At 37.3% G+C, this 27,902-nt stretch overlaps 1 protein-coding gene across 9 annotated transcripts in view; it reads left to right on the top strand.

Annotated features, from left to right (window-relative positions):
- The window catches only part of LPP (LIM domain containing preferred translocation partner in lipoma), a 654,410-nt gene that overhangs the window by 288,583 nt on the left and 337,925 nt on the right, over positions 1-27,902 (top strand). For all 9 annotated transcript variants that reach the window (XM_081302853.1, XM_081302852.1, XM_081302849.1 and 6 more), the window contains one exon: positions 5,626-5,738. In XM_081302853.1, coding sequence (XP_081158979.1) covers positions 5,626-5,738 — 113 coding nt within the window. The remainder of the gene's footprint in view (positions 1-5,625; positions 5,739-27,902) is intronic.

Here is a 27,902-nt window from a genome sequence, read left to right as displayed (position 1 = left end):
GCTCAACACATTGCCTTATCCATTTTGAATGCTCATTTTGGGAAGTCCAAAAATATGAAGTGATTTGTTGTTTGAATAGCAGTTACTATGTTTTGCTACTTGGTTCTAGTCCATTTTCAGAACCAGACTTGTCTCCTTTTTTTTCCCCTCCCTTTGTGTTTTTTGAAATACATTCAATGTTTTTGACTGAGAAATTGAATCTGTTATCCAATAAATGGAAAGCACTGTGTGATAGAGAAATACAGTATACATAGATGTGGTACACTAAGGTGTTTCTCCTTTGTACATTTAATACCCTTCTGCATTGAAGAGGACTGTTGAACTCAGTGAAGTCCCAGAGATTTTGTGTGAGCTAAAAATGGAGTGAAATTGTCCGATTTAAAATCAGAGATGTCATCCACTTTAAAGATAATAATTCTTGCTTTTAATTTGAGAATCTCAAAGAGCATTTCAAGCTAAGTTATTTAGAAAGATGACAGCACATTAAATTTTGGCTTGGGTAAATATAGTGATGCATTAAAATTAAACACTGGGTTTGCCTAGATTCTGCAATTCATTTCAAAGTATCTTCCTTTTGATTCTTAAAAAATAATGCCTGGCTGTAATTCACATTTATTGTATAGTAATTAAGTCAAAGGAGAAGCAATTCAAAACAACACTTATTATACCATAAGTGATAGACAATCTCTGTTAATATAAAGGTTTATAGAAATTTGAGTCCATGTTATAAGCTATTCAGTAGCCCACATTTTCCTCACTTGATAATACATCAGTTTTTCATGTTCTTCCCCCAGATACTCCATGACTCACTCCCTCACTAGATTTAAGTCTTTGCCCAAATACCACCTTAGTGAGGCATTTTTCAACACTTTTCTTTAAAATTGCAACATCCTACTACCACCCTAGCAGTTCTGTCTCCCTTCCTTGTTTTGAATTCTTTATGGTGCTCATCACCATTTGATATTCAGTATGTTTTATTTATTTATTTTTAATCATCCTTTTCCTCCTGCTATGGTGTAATTGGGGGCAACACTTTCTGTTTTATTGATTGATTAATTAATTTTTATTTGTTCTTTTCTCCTCCAGTGTCTTGAATTATACCTATCACATAAAAGGTACTCAATGAATAAACAGGTGACAGATGTAGATGAACTCCATTCTTTGGATGACTACGTAATTATCCACTGTATAATCAGATGCGATATATTTTATAACAAATACCATATTGATGAGCATTCTGATTTTTCTATTGTGTTGTGATAAAGCTTCCATAACATGCTTCTGTGCAAAATTTTCAGTTATTTCTTTGTACGATAATTTATTTAAAGTGGTATTGTTGAGTTAAATCCATAAACATTTTTGAGGATTTGATACCCTCTGGCAAGTTTTCTTGAAGAAAGTTCTATCTAATATTACTTGGGCTCTAGCTAGGAATATATGAGTTCTGATTTCCCTATACCATCATCAATTCTGTGTTTCATCATTATTTTAAAAATTATTTGTTATATTTAATTGACATAATAGTACAAATTTATAGTAATGTACAATGTGACATTTTGTACATGCCCATGTGTAGGAAATAGCAAAAATAGGATAATTAGCTTATCACCTGATTTCTTTGTTATCATTATTTTTAATCTTGGTCCTTTTTAAATGTCATTGTCTATTAGAAATTAAGTACTATCAGAATCAACAATTTATTTTTTAGATAAACAGTAGGAAATAAAAATGGAAGAATGATAGAAAGGTTAGTTCTCCTAATACATAGTCATGTATAATAAAAGTTTGGAATTTCTAAAGATGTATGCATGAAAACTAAATGTAAAGGTCACAAAGCTTCTAGTTCATCGGAGGGTGCATTGCTTAAGGGGTGTGAGGTGCTGTTTTGGTGGCAGTGAGGACAGGTAACCATGAATGCCCAGCCCTTCCCTGATAATGAGCACTTCTCTTAGAGAACACTCACAGGGACTGCACACTCATAGAACAGGGTAAAAGGGGAATCTAGGCACTGCTTTATTAATAGCTCTGTGAGTGTTGATCTCCCTCTGGGACAGAGATCTGTGGTTGTACTGAGATGGTATGCAGGTTTTGGCTTTAGGAACAGAGAGATGTTTTATCCCATCTCTTCTTCTCACCACTGTATCTTGGAAGCCTCTATGCTCAGTGAGCTGCATCCCTAAAGGATCTGGCTCGAGGCCCCTATCTACCTATTCGGGGTCAACAAAAATATTGCCAACAATAGCTGGCTTGGTTTTTCCTGGGAACCGGATGCTGCATAGGTCTGAAGAAGTATAAGAAAGAGCCCTTTCTGGGTACTTCTTAAACAGATCTGCAGGGCACACTGTTGTATGCCTTTAATCAAAACTACTAAGGAGGCTAAGGCACAAGGATCATAAGTTCAAGGCCAAGGTGGGCAACATAGTGGGGCTCTGTCTCAAAAGATAAAAGTGAAATACAACTGAGGTTCTTACTGTAGTGTCTGGATCAGTTGGATTAGCAAATCTTTCCCTTGTCAGGGAAACCAACAGAAGTGGGATGGGAAAAGAGCATTGAAAGGACTTTGTCTCTTAATAGATACAACAAACTGGATAAATCAGAGCAATTTTTTTTCATATTTTTAGTTACAACCATTGGAGTCAATGGGTTGAGAAGGCTGAGAAGTGATGGATAAAATGGCACTTATCCTCACTTATTCTCTTAGCCTTTGTCATATTACAGCATTTCATGGTGGGTTTTAAAACTTTATAAACTGAACATTTAGAAATAACACATTTCTAGGTACTGAAAATCTCCGTTTTGTGTGTTTGCGTTATTTGAAAACTACAAAGGAGAGTTGAACTGCTGTACCAATGAACTCAGGGCTGTCTCTTAACCCCCTGAGAATGCTGGGGGCCAAGCTTGAAATGCAAGTTTTAGATCCCTTCTAGGGCAAAAGACAAGGTGCTGCGCTCCCCTTTGGCTCAGTAGGAGGGGAAAAAAGTACAAATGAATAAAATAATTGACAAGTTAAAAGTTTGTATTTTCCTTCCACTGTTATTCCTCAGTTGCAAAATTCAGCTTCTTAGAGGCAAGTTGCCATTGTCAGTTTCTTAGGAATCCATTCCAAAGTTTCTTCCTGATAGTACATACATATATCTATACACATCATTACACAAATAAAACTTGTCTATTAAAATCGTGAGCTATAAGTTAGAATTCGCATAACAGTTTGATTTAAGATTGTTAAGAGTTTTTCACACACATACATATGTGTGTGAAGGATCAAAATAGGATAATTAGCATTTCTATCACCTCAAACATTTTTTCATTTCTTTGTCATCACTAATCTTAATTTTAGTCCCTCTTTTAAATGGCATTGTCTGTTAGGAAATTAGTACTATCAAAATCAACAATTTATTTTATACTTAGCAGGAAATAAAATTGGAGATAAAAATAGAAAAGCATCATTGATAGAAAGGCCCGAGCAATCTGCAGTAGTTCACACTTTCTTCCAAAGAACCCATTTTCCTCTCCCTCTTTCGTTTTGTATCAGTTTCCTAGTTATTTACCCTTTCTTCCATGTCTTTTTAAAATGTGAGTTTTTAAAAGCTATGATAAGAAGTCTTTGGCAGTTGAGCTTGAAGAGCAGAAAACTTCTGTCTGACTCAATAACTGATCCAATTAAAGAAGATAATTATTATGAGGTTATCATTAGGGATTTTAAAAATTTATCTATGTTGCCTAGAATTATGATCACTGTTGTTTTCAACTTATTTCTTTTTGAAAAGTACATTCTCTTTTCCTTTTCACCCTCCCAAGACTATCATCAATCTGTGCTTCACAATATTTATGTCCTATTACAAAAATAGGGCAAAGAAGAATACAGTTGGAAGGGACCTCAGAGACGGGCAGTTGTACTTTTCATTCCAACACATAATTTGCTATTACATTTTGGACTATTCATGTGACTTTTATTGACCTTTGTTTTTCTTTTTATAATACCATCTCCAGGATTTTTTTTTTTTAGTTTTGATATTATCTGTTGGTGTGATGATTCTGTATAACGTAGCAGAACCTGATGAATTATAAGAGGGCATTCAACAATCTGTATTTTAACAAGACCTTTCATAGATCCTGATGAGTTTTGAACTTTGGGAACCATTCCTGTAGTGGGGGGTGTCCTGTGAATGAGAGGTAGTGTATGAAAGTTATCTTAGTATGTTGCCTGGTGCATGGTCAGAGACTAGTACTCTGGAGATGACCGAATTTCACTGGGTGTTAGACTTGGCAGCTGTTAGCTACTCTTCAAATTCTAACAGTGTTGTTTGTAAAGCTAATGAAGGCCAAGTGAACAATTTCAAAGGGGTGTCAGAACAACCAAACTCACTGTTTTTCCGTGGTGTCCCTTTGACCATTCTTAGACTCTTTCTCCAAATGCCTAAGTTGAGATACTTTGCTACTATACAAAAGCAACTCATTTTAATGATGGAGACTGCTGCCCTACAGCTAAATGTTGAAAAGCTGAAATGCAAGGATATGCTACTGATCTATAAATAGAGGAGAATACTTCCCCAACACATCAAAAACATTATTTTTAAAAGGAAGAGAAAAAATAGAAAGACTGTTTAAAAAGGAAATTTCTGTTTTCCCAGTAAATTTTTTTTTCAAAATCTATTTTAAGAGATTCTATACTATGAGCCATACAGCTCTTGGATATATCTTTGTACCTCAAATTTTACAGATGAGATCTGGTGTTTCAACCACCACTCTTGTTGGTCAGAGATGGATTTCTTGGTCTCCTGAGCCTCATTACTTCCTTCTTGGATTGTATTTTCTAAATCAGATGTTTCTTATTCCAATTTCTCCTCATCTGTTCTGCATATACTTAAACTTTAGTAAATCATATTGTAACCAAGTGTTTCTGCCTCAGAATTCCTTGGGTGCATGATAAAATTGACACTCTGCTCCATCTGTATCCCACTTAGTTATTCATCACTTTTCTAATTTTTATCACCCAGTAACACTATTTTATATTCTTGTGGTTTTGGTAGGTTATACCTTACTTTTTATTCTCTGTGCCCTGATTTTTCTTCCTTGTATGTCTATATCCCCCTTTCTGCCTAGAGTGGACTTGCTATCTACATCCACAATGTGCAGGGCAATTATAGGATCCAGTCAGCCTCCCTTGTTCCTCCACTTGGATATAAGTTTTATTTTATGTTATTTTCCAGAAGTTTATTTATACTCTTCATAAATTGTATCTTGTATCATTCTTACTTGTATACATGTTTTTTTTTTTCCCTCTTGTACTTGATTAAAAATTTACTGAGGTCCAGCTCCATGTCTTATATAATTTAGTCACCTCATCCCCCAAACCAAGCACATCCCCTGCTCTTGCTAAATGTACTTGACCCCTCCAGACTAGCTTTTATGCCACTTCTAAATATCAAATCTTGTCCTCCCTCTGAAAGTTAAGGCTATTAATTAAACTGAGGAGAGCTAAGATAGGGAATAATTGCTATAAAGGCAAAAAATTATGTGTCAAAGCCAATTATGAAAGAGTAAAATGTCAGCAAATATATATTTTTAAAGAGTATTATGAAATTGCATCCCTTTTAACTTTGAGTGTGTGTTTCTTTTCTGCAGGCGACTTTCTCCCACCACCACCTCCACCTCTAGATGATCCTGGTGCCCTTCCATCTGGCTCTGGAAACTTTCCTCCTCCACCACCCCTTGATGATGGTGCTTTCAAAGTGCAGGTAGGAGCTGGGTTGCACTCATGCACTAGAAGGAAGCTCATGAATTCAGTAATTGTTTCGGTGGTAGATAAACATTTATCCAGAGCCTATAGAGGGCTTTGCAACTTACAAGGAACCAAGGCACTTTAATGCAAAATGCCCAATTCAAGCTTCTCAGATTTCTGCTGGCTTACACTTTGAAGCCCTGGAAATCCTTTTAACTACTAATTTTGTCTCAAAACCCAAAGCAATTTTTTAGGAATGCTGTTTGAGAGGTCTACATTTTCTTGTTATCCCAGGGACACATAGCTAGGCCTTCTTTATTGCCTCCCCGACTCCCTCTATCCACAAACATTGCATTTCAATGAGTAAGTCTGATATTTTAAGGATCTTTTTGGTCACTGTGGATCCAAGTTGGTCAGCAACATCCTTCTAACAAAAGTAACAACAAAAATCCTTAGGTTTTGTCTTGTGGGTAATTTTAGGGATGCATATATAGATAGGTGTTTTACTCCAGAGCATGCAGATTGCAAAGAAACTCAGGGCTGGACATAGAAGTGACACCAGAAGTAGGTTGCAATCTGTGATCATAGGGGACAGGTGAGTGACATGTCATTTAATCCAAATATATTATTTACATAAGGACAGATAATTAATAAAATTATAGAATTACTATTTTGTTCTTAGGTATGGTGATATTAGTGTAGATATATTGAAGAAAAAATTAAGAGTCCTTGTCTTTTAGAGAAATATCTGAAGTATTGGGAGATGTAATGTAACAGTGTCTGATATTTGCTTCAAAATAATAAGAGTAGAAAATTTCTGAATGACAACGTGGGTGAAATAAGATTAGCTGTGATTTGATAACTGTTGGGTGCATGGTCATTTCTGTTATTTAGTGTACATGTCCATATGTCTGAATTTTCCTGTAAGAAGTGTAAAGGAGAAAAAGCCATAGAAAAGAACTGTTTATATGGTTTCATCTGTGGTCTTGTTTTCTTTCTCCCAAATTTCTGGTTGGAGGAGATAAAGGAAGAAATGATTCATTCATTCCAGAAATATTTTGTGTTCCTATTTGGGCATTATTTAAGTACTAGAAAATCTATAATTGAAAATAAAGACAGCTTGCCTTCTGGAACTTACAAGTTGGTAGACTAGTGAACATGAACAAATTATATGCATTATGATATAAGTTGAGTGAATTACCTGCCAAGGGAAAGAGTGAAGGGGATGTGGCTTTCTATAGTGTGTATATGGTCAATAAGGTCCTAGTCTGAAGGTGACACTTAGAGCCTTGAAGGAGAAGAGCAGGGAATAGATCATAGGGATTTCTTAGGGAGTATATTTTCATGTAATCAATGTTAATAGAAGAAACTTTAAATAGCATCGATCCATTGAAATTAGTACGTTCCAGTTGTAATCAGTAAGTTCCAATTCAGTTTTAATTCTAGATCTTTTCAATGCTATTATATATATATTTTTGCATGTGTGTGTATATACACACATATATACATGTGTCATTTATATGTCACTCTATATATTAGTATATATATCTCCTGTATTTATTTTGTTGTAAGCTACCACAAAGATCAGATACCAGTGATGACAAGAGTTCTACAGAGTTCATATGTATTTTATGCAGCAGAACCTTTGTAAATAAAAATAATATGTTTGACTTTTCTTACACAGCTATCTTTAATAAAAAATCATAAAACCTGAGTTTGCTTTTTATGTATCTTTGCTCTTATTTTGTTGGTGATGATTCTTTGAATGTTATTAAATATGCATTATTTAAAAATTCACTTATTCATTTTTCTCTTCTGAATTGTTATGAAAACTATTCTGTTGCATTTTAAATTTTTACTTCTCTAAAGGTTGACTTAATGAGAGAGACTTGCTTTTGAAAATTAGTTGAGCATCTTATTTCTAGTTGAGTGATTTTAAGCAGGTCACATGTAGACCCAGTTTCCTCATAATTACAAAAAGGTAGATATACATATAAATATACCTACTTTTCACAATGAAAAGACACAAATAAATTTGAAATTGTTAAGTTGAAATGGATAAACAGATATTTTGATGTTCTAGTAAATATTATCATGTGAAACTAATAACACCAAGAAATATATTAAGGCTTTGCCAGTGGGTTCCACCAAAAAAAAAAAAAAATCATTCAATTCATGAATACAGGATGTCTTCCTATTTATTTGTATAGTCTTCTTCAATTTCTTACATCAATATGTCATAGTTTTCATTGTAGAACTCTTTTACCTCCTTGGTTAAAATTTGTTCCTAGGAATTTTATTTTATTTTTGACTTTTATAAGTGGGATATCTTTTTCAGATAGTTTGCTTTTGCCATATTAAGAAAATTACTGTTTTTGTATGTTGATTTTGCCTCTTGTGATGTTACTGAATTTTTAAGTAAATTCTAATAGTTTTTGTGGAGTATTTAGGATTTTCTCTATATATGATCATACTGTCTGCAAACAGGGGCAATTTGACTTCCTTTTTTCCCAATTAGGATGTTTTTAAATTCTTTCTCTTGCCTAATTGCTCTGGCTAGGACTTCCAGTTCTGTGTTGAATAGAAGTGGTGAAAGTGGGCATCCTTGTCCTGTTCATGGGGCTTTCATAAAATGACAAAAAGACAAAAAGTCTCTTTCTGTGTGGACTTTGTTCGGAGGAATTTGCTCAAGCCATGGCTTTGTTTTTGAAGAGGAAGGAAATAAACAAAAAGCCTGTTGCCATGTTGGCTTATGTTCTGTGTAAAACAGAAGGGAGGAAGATAAAAAAATAGTGTAGGGTTTGCCAAATGGAAAGGACAAATCTGGTAGGGAGAGTGTTATTTTTGAGACTCTTCATATGGAAAATTGTTGGCAAGTTAAAAAAGAAAATGGACATGCCCTTCCCTTGTGTAGTGGTGACTTGGGTGTGCCAGTGGCTCTGGGCATGCTCACCCCACCTTTGGATATGAGCTGTGCTATAGTCTGGAGTGATGTATGATGGGAGAAAATTTTGCACCTTTTTTCTCAGTTCTGGTGAAACCTCCTGTTGCCAAGTCCAGATTATAGCTGGTGGATGTGTGTTTTTATGTGCAACACTGTTTATGTTTCCAACCATATTTTCAGCTCAGAGCCAAAAGTATGTCTACTAAGTGTGACTGTGAGAATTATAAGCGATTCAGGGCTAAAAGGGACCTTCAGATCATGTAGTCCAACCCTGGCTCCAAGCATCTAGATATGGCCCTCTTAAATACTAACTGAATGAATTAACCACCCCCCCTTTTTTTTTTGGCCATGGGGAAACTAAGAACCAAGGTAGAGAAGACCCTCTAGTTTCAGTTTTTACTGGATTTGGCCTTGACCTTTGTACCAGATGGTCCCTATGCTTGGTTTTGCTTTAGTTCTCTTTCAAGCTGTTAGGCTCTGAGATTCAGAGTAGGAGGGATACATGCTTTTATCTGGAAAGAATAGGTGCTACTGGAGTTTTGCTTGACACACTGATTTGTGTTTCAAAATTTAACCCAGGGGTGCTTTACCCCTTAGCTTCATCCCCACCACACTCCTCCCACTTTTAAATTTTGAGACAGGATCTCATGAAGTTGCTTAGGGCCTTGCTAAAATTCCTGAGGCTGGCCTTGAATTTGTGATCCTCTCACTTCAGTCTCCTGAGCCTGTGGGATTACAGGTTTGCGCCACCATGTCTGGCAACACATTATTTTCTATATACTGTACACATTTTTTTTTCCTTTTGCAAAGGCCAAATAAGTGTTTATTTTTGTTTTGAGGGTTCTTATTTTTTTGGGGGGGAAAAGATGAATCTTGAAAAACAAGATTTTTTTTGGTTTGCTTTTTTGTCAGGAGCAATTTTGGCCTCTATGTTCATGAGGTTTGAGTGCTCCGTTAGCAGTCACTTTATTCATTCATTTGTTCTTAATTCTTTCAGTGTAAATTCAATACCTTCTAGATGTAAATACCAATGCTAGGGCTCCTAGCCTTTGAATTTGACCTCAAAACTTTGGGACCCCAACTCTTCAATTTTGGGACTGAGTTAGCCTCTGTTGGTTTCGATGCCAAAGTTGACAATTTTTTTGTTATTTTCAGCCAGACCTTGGACAGGTATTACTTAGGAGAGTTACACAGCGGGAGAATATCTCAGAGAATTTCAGGTTTGTAAGAAATTCAGAGATCCCACATTCAAGTCCCTTTCTATTGTTACAATATTTTCTTTCTATTTTACAAAATGTTTATGAATGACTCTTACAGGATTGATAATGCTGAGGAATAGGAGATGGATAGTACCTAGAATCAAGGCTTAAAGAACACACACACACACACACACACACACATTTTTAAATAAAGACATGACAAATTGTGCCTCAGTTATGATGCTTTGATTAGAAGCACAATTTAAGTTCTGTATCAGTAGTAGGGGAAATAAATTAACTATGATTGGAGAAATGAAAGTAGGTTCTTGGAAACAATTTCAGTTCAGCTGAACTTTGGTTAGATAGGGCCATAATTTTCAGATGAGGGGAGTGGTTGGTTCCCTCCCTCCCTCCCTCCCCCTCTCTCTCTCTCTCTCTCTCTCTCTCTCTCTCTCTCTTTCTTTCTTTCTTTCTTTCTTTCTTAGAAGAATAAAAACACAGAGAAAGGAAATCACAAAGTCTGTGTGAGAGGCCTTGAACATTCAGCTGTGGAATTTACTTTTGTTCTGAAAGCACTTAAATTTAATGCAGGTGTTTGTTATTATTTTAAATATAAGGGTGACATCTCCAGTCTGTTGTTAGGTGCCAAGTGATGCTATTAACATACCATAAAACAAAATGTATCATACTGGCAGGAAGCCCCATGCAAACAATTCTGAGTTGCCTGATTGACTTCGTGAGATCCTTGGGGACTTACCTGAGATCCTTGGGGACACAGGATGGCTTCACTTTCAGGTGACAGTTTTGCAGCGCTTTCTCCATGGTGTCCAGTTAATGACTCACAACTCTTCCTCTCCTGTTTTGACCTGCCCTGAAGCTTGCTTCAATCATCTGCTCTCCACTATTATATAATTTTGGTTTTCATTTCTCCTCGTCCAGCCTTTGAGGCAGGATGGTTGCTTCTGCTTGTGGAACCCGTCTGTCTACCTCAGAAAACCAGATATTTTTGCCCCTCAGTGGTTATTCAAAATATTAAATTTCTCTTCCTATGAGACTGAAATTTGTCCTTTTAAGATTTCCTGATACTGATCTTCTTCCCGTCTTCCTGAATAATGATGCACAGTCAAAGGAAAGGTCCAACCAGGAGGGAGAGAGGTGGGTACTATGTACCTCAAGGAATTAATCAATAAAGGTTCAGAAAGAAGGTGATTTTTCTAAGAACAAGATGAGAACAGAGTAACATAAGCTATGATCAGAATTAATGGAAAAAAGAAAAGAAAGAAAAATGAAGGGAATCCTCTGACATAATTTATTTTAAAGGCAGCCTCCCAAAGTTTTAAAGCCAATTCAGTCGTGTTTTTGTGGAACCAATTTGAAGTTTATGTATGTGTATGGTGAATGGTGGCTTATAATCATTGCTAATATATTTCAATCAATTTCAGAATACATTTCTACTTACCTATTTTACACATTTCTGAACAATTAAGAACTCAGGCCCACAGCCATGGCCACTTGGATTCAGAAGTGCACAGAAAGAGGCAAGCTGGATTGGCTTTGTATGATTTGGACAATTCTTTTCATAGTCAGCATGTCTTCTACTGACTGGCAATGTGGTGAGGAAGGACAAGGCTGGGTATAAAAGGAGATCCAGGTGACTGCAGCTAGAATTCAAGGCAGAGACCTGTTGCCCTAGCAAGATCAAGAAGTGGTCAACAAAAGATTGAATGCACTCTGAGGTGCTGCTTCTTTCTTGCATTGAGAATGCAAGGATATCTTGACCCACAAGAACATACCAAAAGAATGACTAAGTCGCTTATTTCTCCATGGCCCTTCACCTGGTTCCTTTTGGATGAGCAAGCACTAGTTGATTTGTAGTTTGTAATCCTGGCAGCAACAGTAGCAGCAACAGCAGCGATAGCAACAGCTTGCATTTGTGATGATCTTCTACTTTTATGGTTCGTGTATGTAGGTCAGCGTGTGTTTAGCAAGGCCTGACGGGTTTGCTGGTATGCTCCTGGCTCTGCCCAGTGTGACTTCCTAGAAGTGAATGTCAAAGTTTTCCTGTTTGCTTTTTACACTGAATCATCTGGGTATTCAGATGAGAAGAGAGGGAAATTTTGGTGTCTGTACTTGTCAAAATGTCTTTCTCTCTGACAATAGTAGGTCTAGAGTCAATCAAGGGATGTTCCAGTGTTTCATTTAGAATTTTGAACTTATTTCTTCTTCTTCTATTCCTTCTCTTTCATCTTCCCATTGCCCCACTGTTTCCTCCACTCTTCTTCCTCCTCTTTTCTTCTTCTGCAGTGTTGGGGATTGAACCCAGGGCCTTAGGTATGCTAGGCATGCCCCTAGCCCCTTTTCCTTATTTTTCAAAAATGATTTATTGAACATGGTAGAGCATTCTGTGATTGATAGTGGATTATGTGTATACATACATGCCCAACTTTATCAACCTAATTACCTTAAAATAATCTAGGACACATTCTTGCTTTCTGTGGTGGAAGATTAATCATTATACAAAGAATGTCTCATGGGGAAATCCTGTTGTACACTGGGATAACAGTGAGGTTAGCTGTGCTTTAACTTCTCAGTTTCTGGGTAGGAAGTAATTTTCTGCACTTGTGTATTACAGAAACTTTCCTTTGCCCAACTAAAGCGAAACTGCAGATGACTCTGAATCCTTGGAAGTTTTTAGTGGTTACATCAAGATTAACATATGTTTATTTTATTTTTTTTTTACTTATGAAAAAGTAATGCATGTTTTTAACTTATAAAAAGTAATGCAAGATAAATAAATAAAAAAGTAACATGTAAAAACATTTATTTAATCAAGGAAAGGTGATGATCTGCATATATACCCCCATTCCCAATACCCAACAGTTGACACTGAGTGGTGGTGTTCTCCCTTCCTCACCTCAAATATTATTTAAACAATAGAGTAGAATGAGAGAAGGGAGGGAAAAGAGGGAATCATGAACTGAAATCGATTTCCATGCATGTATGAGTTTGTTGGGATGAACTCAACTGCTATGTTAAACGATAAAGATTCAATAAAAAATATTTGTTGGGTATGTTATAATATTTTCAACTTTGTAGTAACTTTTTTGGGGGATATAGGGTTGGAGATTGAACCTTGGGCACTTTTCCCTTGAGCACTTGTTATTTTTTTTTTAATTCTGAGATAGGATCTCACTAAGTTGCAGAGGCTTGCCTCAAATGTATGATCTTTCTGTGTCTGCTTCCTGAGTAGCTGGGATTACAGTTGTGTACCATCATGTCTGCCTTGAACACCTTTCTTTTAAGAAAGTTCTCATGCTAAATTGTACAACCACATTAGTAATAGTTCAGTCATAGCTTTTACTTCATTATACTTTTTTGTTTTCTTTTTCTTGTATTATCATCCAGATTTTTCCCTTTTATGTTCATTTTTTTTCTACCGCAGTACTTCATTAAGTAATTTTATTGATGGCTATGTGAGTAATAGAAATGACTTATATTTTCTTGTATATTAAGTTTGGCTACAAGTAGAATTGTAGAACCAAATTTCACTTGCCTTAATATTCTACAATGATTTTGAACTATCTTTTATTATAATTTACCAGTAAGTATTTGGAGGTGAGAAATCTGATTCTCTCTTTTTTTTTTTTTTTTGCACTTAGTAATCTTTTCCTTTGAGTTTTTAAGCTGTATTTATAGGAGTCCGCAGTTCTATACTGTGTCTATCCCTGTATTCCTTTCAACATTCAGTGACTGGTTCATCTGAGAGTCAGGATCAACTATATTTAGCTAAAGGAGGATGTTCTTGTGTTATTTGGGGAAAGAAATTCCTTCATTTGCCACAATAATTAGCTTTCAGACTACTTATTTATTTATTTTCTCTTTTCATATTTTTATTGGTGTGTTATAGTTGTACATAACGATGGAATTTATTACATATTTGTACAAGAACACAATATTAATTTTAAAAATATTTTAATCTTTTAAGTAGTATAGAAAACAAACAAAAAACTACACATGATTGTTATGGTAATACTTTTATAATTGTCCACGTATGTACCCTTAGTGAGATGTACCTTTCCCTCCAGCTTGCTTGCTTTCCCTCCCTCCCTCCCTCCCTCCCTCCCTCTCTCTCTTCCTTCCTTCCTTTTTCTTTCTTGCTTTGTAGTACTAGGATTGAGGGTTTCACACATGCTATACAAGCACTCTACTCCTGAGCTACATTCCTTTTTAAAGTTTTCTTTAGAGAGAGGGTCTTGCTAGTTGCCCAGGCTGGCCTTGAACTTGCCATCGTCCTGCCTTGGCCTTTTGAGTACCTAGGATAGGTGTTCACCACCACAAGCAGTCTGACAAGTTTATTTCTTTGTAAGTCTTTCAGTTACTGTCTGGTGACCTTTCATTTCATCTTTCAGAGATCTTATTAGCATTTCTTACAGGAAAGGTCTAGTTGGAACAATCTCTCTGATCTTTCTTCTGTTTTGGGGGAAATGTCATAATTTCTTCCTGACATTTAAAGGACTTTTTATTTATTTATTTGGTCCCAGGGATTAAAACCAGGGGTCCTTAACCACTGAGAAACATCCCTAGCCCCCCCTTTTTAATTTTTTTTTTTTAAATTTTGAGGCAGGGCTTCGCCATGTTGCTCAGGGTCTTGCTGAGTTGCTAAGGCTAGCCTTGAATTTGCCATCCTCAGCCTCCTGAGTCCCTGGGTTTACAGGTGTTCCTCTGCAACCAGCTGAAGGACATTTTTTTAAAAATCTGGTATAGGATTCTTTGTTGACAGTTTTTTTTTGGGGGGTGAGGGGGTACCAGGGATTGAACTCAGAAGCACTTGACCACTGAGCCAAATCCCCAGCCCTATTTTTATCTTATTTAGAGACAGGGTCTCACTGAGTTGCTTAGTATCTCACTTTTGCTGAGGCTGGCTTTGAACTCAAGATCCTCCTGTCTCAGCCTCCTGAGTTGCTGGGATTACAGGTGTGCACCACAGCTCCCAGTGACAGGTTTTTCTTTTTCTTTTTTTTTTTTTCCACTTTGAATATATCAACCCACTTTCTTCTAACCTCTTAAATTTCTGATGAGAAATCTGAAGATAATCTGATTGAAGCTCCCCTATATGTGATGAGTAAGTATACTCTCTTACTGCTTTCAAATTTCTTTGCCTTCACGGGGGCAGGAATGATGGTGGAATGAGATGAACACCATTACTCTATGTACGTGTATGACTGCACGTGTGGTGCCACTCTACAGTGTGTACAACCAAAGAAATGAAAAGTTGTGCTCCATTTGTTTACAATGAATCGAAATGCATTCTGCTGATTAGAATAAACAACAAAAAATACAAAAAATATTCTTTGCCTTTGTCATTCTTTCAACAGTTTTTGAGGTATCTCAGTAATTGTCTCTTATTATCTCAATTTCAAGCTTCCTGGGATGGCTTTGTCCATTTTTCCCCCCAAATATTCTTTCTACTCTTCTTTTTCTCATCTTTCTGAAATCCCACAGTACGTATGTTGGTCTGCTTCCTGTACTTCCACTGTCCCATGGGTACCTTTGGTACCATTTGGTTGTCCTCAGTCTTTTCTTCCTATTTCTTTCTTTTTTTGGGGGGGGGAGCCTTTTGTGTTTTGGGAGAATTTTTTTTTTCTTTTTTGTTTTTGCTTTTTTATCGTTTTAAACACATTTATTTAATTATTATATGTGGTGCTGTGGATTGAACCCAGAACTTTTTGTATGCAAGGCCAGTGCTCTGCCAATTGAGTTACCTTCTCATCCATTTTTTTTATATTTCTGAGATTTGATATTTTGCATTGACTTATTTTCAAGTACCCTGACTCTTCTATATGCTCAAATCTATTTTGAATTCCTCTAGTGAAATTGTTTATCATTAACTGTACTGTTCACTCCCAGAACTTTGGGGATTTCTTTTTAAGTTTTCTTTCTCTTTGTTAATATTTTCCTTTTATTAATACTTTAAAAAGTCCCTTTCTTTAGGTTTTTTTTTTTTTTTTTTTTTTTTAGAATCTTTAGGATAGTAGTTTTAAAGTCTTTGTCAAGTAGACTACCATCAAATCTTTTTTTGGGGACAGGTTCTATCCATTTTAATTTTTTGCTCTGAATTGGCCATACTCTCTCTTATTTTTTGTATGTTTAGTGATTATTGTTGTTGTCATTGAAAAAGAAGTACATTTATAACTAATCAGGAGGTAAATCTGGAAATCAGATTTTTCCCTTTTTGTAGGCTTAGCTGCTTTTTGTTTTTCTGGATCCCACCCCATCCCCCCACCCCCATGCCAAGAATCAACCGTAGGTGGAAATTTAATGTTTTAGGTATTTTTTGAGCCTCTGCCTTTCCCTGGATATGTGTGGTAACTGTCATTTCTTCCATATATGCAATTCGTTTTGAATGTCTTAGTCATCAGTGTTTGGTTCCCAAACAGGAAAAAGTGAAAGATGCTGGGAAAAAAGAAAGGGGGTGACTGATTAAGTCCCCTGGAAATCATGTCAGTTAGAGTGAGATGGGCAAAATATTGACAACTGCCTCTTTTTCTTCACATCTTTGATGAGAAGCAATGGCCAATGATCAGAGCATAAATCCCTGATATTTGGAAGACAAGGTTCTTTTTTGCCCACCCTGACTCCCGTGGGATATATGCAGGCTGCTCCAGGAACACAGGAACAGTTGCCTGCCAAGGGACTGAGGGATGGGGGATGGATAGCTGCTACAGTTCCAAGAGCTGAAATTGACCTAAATGAACCAGTTTACCATCTAAGACTTTCCCCTGGAAGGTGGAAGCTTTCAATTAACTCCAGCGTTCCAAAATAGTCACATCACAGAGGCTATGGCAGTGCAATGGAATGCAGTGGTTGTCTGGGTGGGGAGACAGACTTCTGTTCCATCCTTTGCTGCCATATTCTCAGAATCTCTTCTTCCTCTTTTGATATTCACTGTATTGAGCTTCCTGGATTCCTCTCCTGCATCTGATTATGTCTCTCCACTCCCACCCCCCACCCCCCCTTTAACGAGATCTCCTTTTTTTGTTTCCTGTCCCTACATATAGGTATCCACTTCAGTTCTCCCTGTGCCCTTCTGGCTTCTCTCGGGAGAATTCAGAATTCTAACCTTTGTTGATCTGATAACTGGAATTAGCTATGACTCTTGGCACCGTTTTGTTCTTTGATAGGAACCATAATCCCTATCCATAGGCTAGTTCCACAGGGAAAGCCAGTTCAGTGTGTCCCAAATGCTACTCATCTTCATTTAGAAGTAGCAGCATATTTTCTGGTGTCACAAAGTGTAAATTCTGTGCTCAGTGTTGATATGCCTTTCTTTTTGAGTATATTCACCAAAAGGACTTTTTGGCTTAAAAATCCCTCTCAGGTTTGCTCCAGTCTGTTTTCTTGCCCATCATCTGAGCTTCTTCCTTCTCCAGATCACGGATGACTCATTGCCTTAATTCTATCATTTTTTACATTCCAGCTGCATATCCCTAACCAATTAATAATTCAAAATTGTTATTTTTTCCTTGTGGATGTTTATTGCCTACCACATTAAATTTCTTCTCTTGGTTGAGTTTTCAGACCTCCATGACCTATCTCACCCTGCACAACATAACTTATCTCCCAGTCTGTTCCCTATATAATCTTTTTGCTCTTTGGAGGATGTCTCCTTGTCAGTTCTATATGTAGAGTTAATTTTCCTGTTTCTTCCTTGCTGTCTGAAGCATCCTTATCTCTTAACTGATAAGTACTCATTCATTTTTAAACAGCCCTAAGTCAGTTGCCATGTCTTCCTCATGTGAGCCAGCCTTCCACTGGCTCTTCCTTGTCCTTGTCTGCATCCTTACTCTTTTGACTGAGTTATGTGGTACAGCAACGTGAGACCAAGGTTTAGTTCTAAGAAGTCCTGTTCTGTTCCTTACCAATGCATTTCCTAACTCTGCATTCTAAATGAGAATATTAATAGCAGTTTCATAGAAATTTATTTTGAGAATTAATTAAGATAATGAATATAGTATATCCAGCAATATCTAGTTCATAGTGAAGTCTACTATGAATCAGTTGATAGATAAATCATTTAATGCTCTTTGATTTTTCCTGCCACTTAATATATGCCTCTACGTGGAATGATGAAATTATTTCATGTACATCAATCTTGTCACCAGACTGATTTTCATAAAATGAGAATCACAAAATAGCATGTTGGAGACCTCTGAAAAATCATTTAATTTCACTAATCATAGAGGCTTAGATTTGAGTACTCCTTATCCAGGCAATCATTCTTGTGGTTAAGAAACTGGAGCCCAAATTTCTTGAGTAAACAGTTCAGAGTGACATAGTTACTAGGAGAGCTGTACCCCAACCACAATTAGAGGTTTCTGGATTTCTTAACCTGTACTCTTTCCATTATCTTCTTGTTAGATTCCCTTTTAGCCATTGCCTAAAGTTTGGATCACTACTCAATATTCCTGTGTCACCCATAGTCCTTATTCCATTGTAAGAAGGTAGAGTAGCTATTTGGTTGATATTTGTGCATTGATTGATTGATTGAATCATTCTTTGTCTCTGCTGTAGGAATTCTCTGGGAGTAGACCATGCTAAGTGTATCATATGTATAACCTTTTGGGATGCTTTTGACATTGCTGTAAGCATGCAAAGGGTTCAACATGTACCACTTCTGTTCTCTGTGTCAGGGTGTTGGGAAGGAAATGGGAGAGGAAGTTATATACATCTTGAGCAAATCAGGCTTTTCTATTTTTAGTCCTTGCTACTGTTTGGAAAGTACAGTCCCTGTTCGTGGCAGTCTGGCATGTGTTTCCTTAGTGCCATTTCAGAAAAGAGGAAAAATAAATATGGGAATTTTTTTTTTTTGTAGTGAAAATAGTTACTCAGTGAAATCACATAAGTTTCCCCTTTTTCTCTTGATGAAACCTCAAACCAACTAAGCACAGATTCCTCAACCTCAGCTATGCATGTCACGGCCTCATGTAGAACAGGAGACTGGAGTCAGCAAAATGTAGTTTAGCAAGATATGTTCTGGTGCTTCAGCGAGACAGTGGGTGGGGAAGGCAGGGGTGGGAGTGGCGATGTGGCTTTGACCAGCACCAGACTAATGCCCTATGGAGAAACTGAAGCCAGAGTTAGACAGACAGACATGTATCACTGGAACCCTTTCCTTTAGCTGTTCCTTCTGCCTGACTGTCTCTCCTTGGCGAAATGCTCCCTAACATCCAGTCCATCAATTCCAATCAATGAATGACTTCTCTTCTGGACTTATGATGACTTTTGGGGGGATTTTCCTCGTCCAGAGATGTATTAGTTATCATCAGCAAACAAGAGAGGGACTTATCCTGGTGAACACGATGTGATCTGCATTTAGGGTTGTTTTACTAGAGTGGGACATGACCAAACAAAAGAGGCAGTGGTAGCAGGGATCGGGGGTCAACCTCAGGAGTCCATGGGGGCAGACAAAGCCTGAACTGAAGTTCTTCCCATGAATGTGGGGAAGGGCTATTTGGAAAGGAAGGGTCCTGGAAAAGGGAAGGGTTCAGGATGCTTTGCAGGATTCTGACTTTTTTCAGGGGAGATGAGTTTGCTTCCTGACTTAGTGTTTATCAAACAGGAAAATCCTCCAAAAAATCAGAAACTCTGAGGCAAGCATGATGTGAACATTACTAAAGGAAATGTTGATAACAGCAATATTGTTCCTCTTTAAGGAGAGAAGGTATACATACAGTCAACATACATAAGCAACTCTTCTTTGATAAAATTGTGGGAGTAGGGTGAGAATAATGCATTGGTATAATTAATGCTAATTTGTGGATACTGCTGTATTGTTGTCATTGTTTTTTAATTGAATATGTATTAAGCTCCAACAGGGTGCTATGAATAATACCAACTTATAGTTGATTTATTAGAACACTCAGTAGACTTACAAACACCAATAAATGGAAACTCATAGCACCCCTTGGAGGTGGTAAACATCTTTGCCATTTCTACAAATGAGGAGAAGTGAAGTAGATTGTGTTTGCTTTTCTGGCACTGTGGGTGAGAACGCAGAACTGTCGAATGAGAGAGAAGTATTTTCCCTGTCCCTGGGAACTGGGTTAGAACACATTACTAAAGAATTCTTAAATGTGTTCAGAGTTGTGGGATTTTAATTAAATTGTTCCAATTGTTGTTAGCACTTGAATTAACAACAGGCAGCCAAATTTTAGGCCAGCAGATTTTAAATTTATTATGGAAAAGAATTGAGGAAGGCACAGAAGGTTTATTAAATGCAGATGACTAGACCCTGCCTTCATGTGTTTAAACTGTTAAATCAGAGGGTAAAAGCTAAGACTGCCCCCCTTTAATGGGCATCTGAGATGCTTCTATCTCCAGAGGATGCTCAGTTTCCCTTTGCTACCCCAGCTTTGCCTTATTATAAGAACTTCCTTTGGCTACTGAAATCTAGAGCAACCCTGAGACAAACTTTGCATTTCATATTATTAGGGTCTCCTCAAAAATCACCTGGTATGATCTTATAATCCTCTATTTTAGGGAACATATCACCAGTGAACATTTACAGAAGGGCTGCTGCCTGCTTAGCATTCTAATGGACATTTAAATGGCAGTTCTTGATTTCACCTGGTCTTAAAGATGCCGCTTTGGAGCTGGTTTTACATTCCCCTGTTTCATAAGCAGAGTCTGAAAGTAACATTATATGACTTGGTCAAACCTCATGCTTGTTTAAATCCTTTCTGTTTAAATCTAGTAGGGCCTACATTTCACTTTTGAGTTTGAAACACAGGTGGAAAGCTTTGCAGCACTGAAAACATTTGAATATGGCTGTAGAGCCTCCAGACCTGGTTTAAGTATGACATATTTTAAATAAAGCATTCATGTAAAAATGGTGGAGAGGTGGGGAAGGAAATTTGGAAGGGATAATTTAGCATTTTGTTATTCCTTTATTGTGCATCTTGTTTCTTTTATATAGACTGGGGACTGAACTGACCCTAGGTGAATAGCAGACCTTTGATTGTCACTTGACTCTCCACAGCCAGTGCAAAAGAAAATATTTGTCAGGAAAGATTGCAGTTGGGCATGAACAGCATTTTGGAGGAGAGAGAGGATTTTTAGGTTGGGACAAAAACAGTGAGGTTGAGACAACATCATTCCTTGCACTCTTTAGACTTTTTTCAGCCTCCATCTAGTGAAGTGACAGACTAGTCACTGCAGTCTGTTAATCTGTAATTTTGTGTTCAAAGGTGGAGATGTTTGTGTGATCTAGCCATGCTTGTTCCTCATGTTGTGGAAATCACACGTATTCCTGATCATGGTGGGATCAATAGTTTCCTGATATGTTTCTATACTCACTTTTTATCAATGGCAACCTTGTCATAAAAATAGGAATTCCTGCTGAGAGTGTTAATGTAAATTGTCTGTGCACTGCTTAAAATATATGTGATTCATACCCTGTGTTTGTTCCCACATCAACACTAAGTCCCAAGATACAATTACCCCTGCCCACTCTCTCCTTCGTCACGGTGACTGTGTTTATCCTTTAGAGATCTGTACCTTGGATCAGAGCCAACCTCCTTCTATCCCTAGGGTCTGCACACCTGAATGGTCTGATCATAGCTGACCCTCTGAGTCTGCGCTTACTCTTATTTGTACCTCAGAGAACACTTGTATTTGCCAAGTGCTCCCAGGTGTTGTAGAAATCCTCTCATGTCTTTATGCTCATATAGTAAATTTCTTAAGTATTTTTTTTTCTCCATCCAAGGTCTTCTCAACCGTCACTGCACCCATGCAGCTCACTCTCCCCAATTTCTCTATTTAGCCGCTCTTTCTTCTTCCTCTCTTTTTTCCTCTAACATCGTGTGCTTCATATATTTACCCACACGTATCCTGTCTTTTAATGTGGCCATTTTTGGATAAACTAGTGCCTCTAATGCAGCTGTATTCACTTGGAGGGCAGAGAATTACTGATTTTCCTTTATCTCAGTCCCTCCTCCCTTCCCTTCTCTTTCCTCCCTCCCTCCCTTCCTTCCTCCCTTTCTCCCTTCCTTCCTTCCTTCCCTGAACTTCTGGTTCCTGTACTCTTAATATTTGATAGATATTTATGGAAAAGTGAATAAAACTATCCCAAATGGGGAAGTAGAAGATGAAAGAAAATGTTGGATCTTGCCTTTTTAATTATAGTTACAGCCATGACCTAATTCTTGGTAACCTAATGCGCTCTTATAATCTCGGTTTGAGCTTACAGGCAAGACTGTCCCCCTTCTTCATTTTCAGCTGGATGTCAAGCAAAGTGCAAGAGCTTTGGAACACAATGTTTGGGTCCCAAATTGTAATTATTTTATTTCCTACATGAGTGACCCTAGAAGGGTCTCTCTTTCTTTCTGATCTTTGTTTTCCTCTTTTGGTAAGAGTTATTCTTCTTGTTTAACAATCTCTAGGAATGCTAGGCAAATGCAGTGAGGTGCTTGTGAAAGTGCTTTCCTAAAGTTAAGCATTCCTTTACTAACAGTGGCAGTGCAGAAGGAGCTAAGGGCCCCGCCCAGGTCCCCAAGGTGACTGTCCCAGGCTCAGTGTGGTAGACTGTTTAGCTGGCTAGAAATGCTGCTGGCTTGTAGGATCTTTACCAGAACTGCCTTGAAACAGGCAATTTGGCCAAGAGAAAATGATGCTCAAATGAGGATGCTCATAATGGATCTGATGCATCTTTTCATACCAAAAAACATGATTACTGGGGTTTTAGATAATTCCTCCCATCTCTCCCCCATTCTAAGCCTTCATGATAAGGCATAGCTTATATTTTGAGGATTCCTCTCCTGACTTCTTGCTCAAATGCTGTCACTCTCACCTCTATTTCCATTTCCACTAAACAGTATACGTTTCCTCTACAGAATTGTTACCAATAGCCCTATTTTTGAAATGAGTATGTCAGATTCTATCCTATTAGTTTCTGTTGTATGGGTTCTGTCTTTTCAATGATCAAAATAATGTTTAAACTAAACAGAAATAGAGTAATTTGGTTCCAGTAAGGGGTTAGAAGTAGGAAAAAGAAAAACCCCAAACCCAAACTATAAATACTTCAAGTTCTTTGTTAATATCAGATAGGTTGCATTTATGTGAATGTGTTAGAATAACAGTACTTTTTATATGGGATGAAAATGAAGAGACCAAGTCCAAACCTCTTATTTTGCTGTTGAGAGGCTCAGAGAGGGAGAGTGATGTACCCAGGGTTACCCTGGTCACCTATGGCAAAGCTGGGGCAAAACACTGAGGAAACTGCTTGTCTATTCCCTCTACTTACATACCCTCCTCCCTGTCTACCACAGAGGATTCTGGGGATTACACTGGCAGGTAACAAGCATCACATTTCTGGGTCAGCACTCCTAAATATTCTGACTTTGACCCATGTTTAAGTTTCTTAGGAAAATTACTACACTATGTTCTTACACTGACAGCACATTTTGAGTAGGAGGACTGGGGCTAGGAAGCATTGATACAGAACTCAGTGTCCCGTGGTCATCACTTGGTGGTTTAATCATTAGTAAATCACTTAAGCTTTCTGGTCCTTTGTTTCCTTTTGGCACAGATGGGAGCAGAGAGAGGCCCTTCTTGTCTCCAGTGTCTTTGTATCTAAGGCATTCTGTTTTCCCCCTTCCTGGAATTTCTGTACTACTTATCTATATTGCATTCTGGAAAGGCTTTAAGATGGGCTCTTCTCCTTTGCAGTTTTTTTGGTTTAGTCTCACCAGTGAGACTGGAAGTCTGTGGACAGTGTCGTGTTTCCTCTCTTCCATAGGTTTTCTCATCTGGAAGAAGGAGTGAGAGTAACTTTTTATTTCATGGGTTCTTAAAGCAGCCAGTTAAAGTAGTCTACAAGATATTACTTTGAAGAAGATGTTTTAGAGTACAAGGTTTTACTCCTCTTTCTGAACCTTCAGTGAACTATTATCTCAGACAAGGTAAATCATGTCTTTAGTTCTATTACCTCATGAGCCTGATTTCCTTTCTCTGTGCTAATCATTTATAATCACTTTCCGAGCATACTTTATCTGCACATCCTGATCAATGGTGCTTGATACACAGAAGCAGAGCCATCCACTTGGATGGCATCTCCTTAGTGTTACAGCTCTGGCTGTACAACATGGACTGCTTGGTATAGGAACTCAACACTTGTTCTTGTTTTACTACTTGGGTAATAACATTTTGAAGGGTCACTGAAAGGGTTCAAAGGAGAAAAGCTTTGAGAATGATGAGCTAATATATAAAGTTAATGCCAAACTACTAAGATTCCAAATGTTGGGAAATGTGTAAAGTGGCTTTTAAAATAATGTATCATACTCCAACTCATTAGACCTGTGTTATCAAAATGCAAAATAAGAAAACTATCTTCCTTGAAGTTTTAAAATAAAGTCAATAGCAAAATTACCTGTCATGTTTTATTTTCTACTGCACAGTGCAGTAAGGATGAAAAATATTTTAGTAACTGTTTAATTTATATGTTCAATTATTGTGCATATTCTTGACTGCCCCAGATATGAAAGTTTCCTTAATGAAAAAACCAAGGTATCTTTTCTTTATCTTTTAAAACTCACATCTGCTAATTGTATTTTTTCTTGGTAATTGCGTTACATAAAGGATTCCTAGGGAAACACTGATGACTCCTGGTGATTTTATGGGGATGTCTCTCTCTCTCTCTCTCTGTCTCTCTCTCTCTCTCTCTATATATATATATATATACACACACACACACACACACACACACACACACACACATAATGTATATATGTATCTCTCTCTATATATATATATATGTATATAGTTTGTGTGTATGTGTGTGTATGTACATACACACGTATGTATTTCCTATGTGTGGACTGATTGGCCAGGTGGCTCTCAGACACCAATTTCGTCCTCTAAACTTGATGTAGATCATTCACAGCAGTTGTTCTCAAGCTCTCTTTTACAGGCATGCTTCAAGGTACATTACTGGTTAAGGTAGGGAGGACCCTGTGGGTAGAAGCCTAGGCTTTCTCTACTGCTACTTGACTCAAAGCAGCTTTTTACCTATTTCAAATAATGAGGTTCTGGATATTACATGTCTCTGCTGCTTAAAATGGTGTGCTAATTATATATACTACTGTCAAACAATGTCTGGGGTGGTTATGTTTATGGTTCTTATTTTATTGATGGAGAGATTAATAAATATGTATTGTTATGTATTATTATATAGCTATTCTCATTCAACTTGACCTGAGTTTTAATTGCAAGAGGCTTTTAAGAATATAGTTTAATATTTTTTTATAAAGGTTGCAATTTGTTAGAAATAATTCATAAGTAGGTAAATAAAATTAAAAAGTGAAGTTTTTTGTTTGTTTGTTTGTTTTTGCCTCTGTTGGGTAGTTTTTGCTTTCTTTTCTGAATAGAGCAGTGAACAATGAGACTGCTTGTGTCCACATACTCAATACAAACCACTTTAACCCATTTGGCTTAAATGCTGACTTGACCTCACTCTGGTGGGTTTGGTCCTATTGATGGTGGGCGGCAAGGATAGTGGCAGACAAGTTATGGAATGTCATTATAGATTTGAGCATTATTGGTGGTTAAAAATAAAAGATGATCTTTAAGGTTACTACCCCTCATTTTACAGGGGTAACAGCTGAGTTTCCCGAAGGGAAGGTGACAGAAAGTTTGTTGTTGGTAGACCTGGCTTCCTCCTGTCCTCCCTGTGAAGGAGTGGCCATGTGCTGGTTGCTCCAGTAGGCTGATTTTGTAAAAGAATGGCCCCTGGAGTATCTCTGAATATTGGAGTGAACCTTAAGGATCCTATGATTGAAATCTGGCATCAAGGTCAGAGGCACATCTGTGACTGAATGCTTGTCATCTTTCTTTCCTTCCTTTCAGTTTTGCTCTCTCCCTTCCTCTTCATCCTCATTGTCAATTCTTTTAAAAAAATTATTTGCACATCCACTATTCTCCACTCTCTAATGACAGGGTCTCTATTTCCTTGTATGTTTTGATTGTTAATAATTAGCCATACACATCCTCTGTTCAGTTGGTCATGGCCATAGCTCATCCCTGGGGCAGTTTTGTTACGCGTTTCTCATTTCAGATTTATAAGAGGAGGAGGATTATTTGCCTATCTTCTTGTCACAGACCAAAGGCTAGGTTTACTAACATGCTTATGGACCTTTGCTCAGGTGCCCAGCCTTGGTTCTGTGAGCCTCAGTGTTCTGAAGTGCAGTTTCATGATCCAAAATATGGATCTTTGAGCAATAAGGGCAGGATATAAGGCTGTTTCCTTTAAAGAAGATGTGAGTGGGCCACATATTATCAATTTTATGAGTGTTAGGACTGAGAAGGATGAGGTGATAGGGAATATAAAGGAAAAGAGGAATTGAAGCTTTCCCAAGCCTGAGGTGCAGGTTCTGTCTTGATGATTTTTGCTGTAAGTATACCAGACCTACGAACAGTTCTACCTTCTGATGTTTCCTTCTTCATTTATATAAAAAATATTATTTATTTATTTATTTATTTCAGTGCTATATTCCCAGTTGTCAAGCTATGATTTCACATCAAATGTTGAAGATGCTTCCTCTATTATGAATGCTACCATGATTGCTCCACAGTTGGCTTTTTGAGGCACCTTTTCCCACTACCCTTAACTTGTGCAGTTGATGACCTTGGACAATCAGGAGACTTGAGTTTGATGTTGTTTGCACATTAAAAATGTTGAATTGTATTGAGGTTAGCCTCTTAGGAAAGGGAATTATTTTTATTTTTAAATTTCTGTCTCTTCAACATGTAATGACAACAAATCTCAAAGAATATAGTATATTAGATATTACTAGTCACAAAGGGCCAGTAATGTCAGCCACTACTCTGTTAATTCTACAAAGTTGGGAGCAGGCATTCTTTAGACTGCATACTACTTAGTCAAAAAAACAGTGTGAGAGAGAAGCCATTCACACAAATGAATGATGAGAGTCGCACTATGATCACTGGTATTGCAGAGGGATAGGCAAAGAAGGGTTAGGTTATGGGCTGGCGTTGTGGATCAGTGGTGGAGCACTCACCTAGCATGTGTGAGGCACTGGGTTTGATCCTCAGCACCACATAGAAGTAAAATCGAGGTATTCTGTCTACCTACAACTAAAAAACATATTTTTTTTTAAAAAGGAAGGGTTAGGTTATCAAATCAGTAGGATTATCAGTAATATCCTGAAAGAGAGGGTACATTTGATGAGATATAGTAAGCAGGTTTTTGGAAAGGTGAGCACTTCATCTAAGTAAATGGGGAAAGGATACACATCTTAACATGAATTAAGGTATTTTGTCCCCAATTTTCAACATGTTGAGTCTCATTCAATAAAGTGGCATTTCTACTAGGTAAGTAGATCATATTTGCTATAATCCTCATTGATGTATGCCAGCTGTCTCAACAGTATCAGAAATAATGTGAAAAGGCTGGTCATATTATATATCATGGGAATTATAATAAATATTAATCATACTGTCTCCATTATTATTTTTGTTCAGATCTTGCTTACCCATTATTTGGATGTATCTATTGGTATTTTCATGACATCATTAATAATATGACATAACACGATTGGTTTTAAGACAAAATTATATGTTCACTTATTTTCTCTCCCCCTCTTTCCCTCCCTCCCTCCCTCCCTCCCTCTCTCTCTCCCTCTCTGTCCCTGCCCTCTTTCTCTCTCAAAGGTTCATTTTATTAGAAATCCACTTAGAACAGTTGTTCAAAAAGCATAGTCCTCAGACCAGCATCATCAGTATCATCTGAGAATTTGATGGAAATGAAAGTTTGGGGGCCTCACCCCAGACCCACAGAATCAGGATAAATCAAGCCTTATAGATTCTTCAGTATACACTACTGCTTGAGAGCACTCATCAAGGCTTAATGATATTCAAAGTTGATTCCTGGAATCACTGTATATGTTAAGATGCATAGGAACCCCGTTTACTGAAGCCCCTCAGCAAATGGCTTTTACTTTTGACCAAAAGAGTTATAATAAAA

Source organism: Spermophilus citellus, assembly GCF_964194105.1.
Source record: "Spermophilus citellus genome assembly, chromosome: 7".
Taxonomy (NCBI): Eukaryota; Metazoa; Chordata; class Mammalia; order Rodentia; family Sciuridae; genus Spermophilus; species Spermophilus citellus.
The sequence above is the reverse complement of the archived record's forward strand: the minus strand, read 5'-3'. Positions and strand labels throughout refer to the sequence as shown.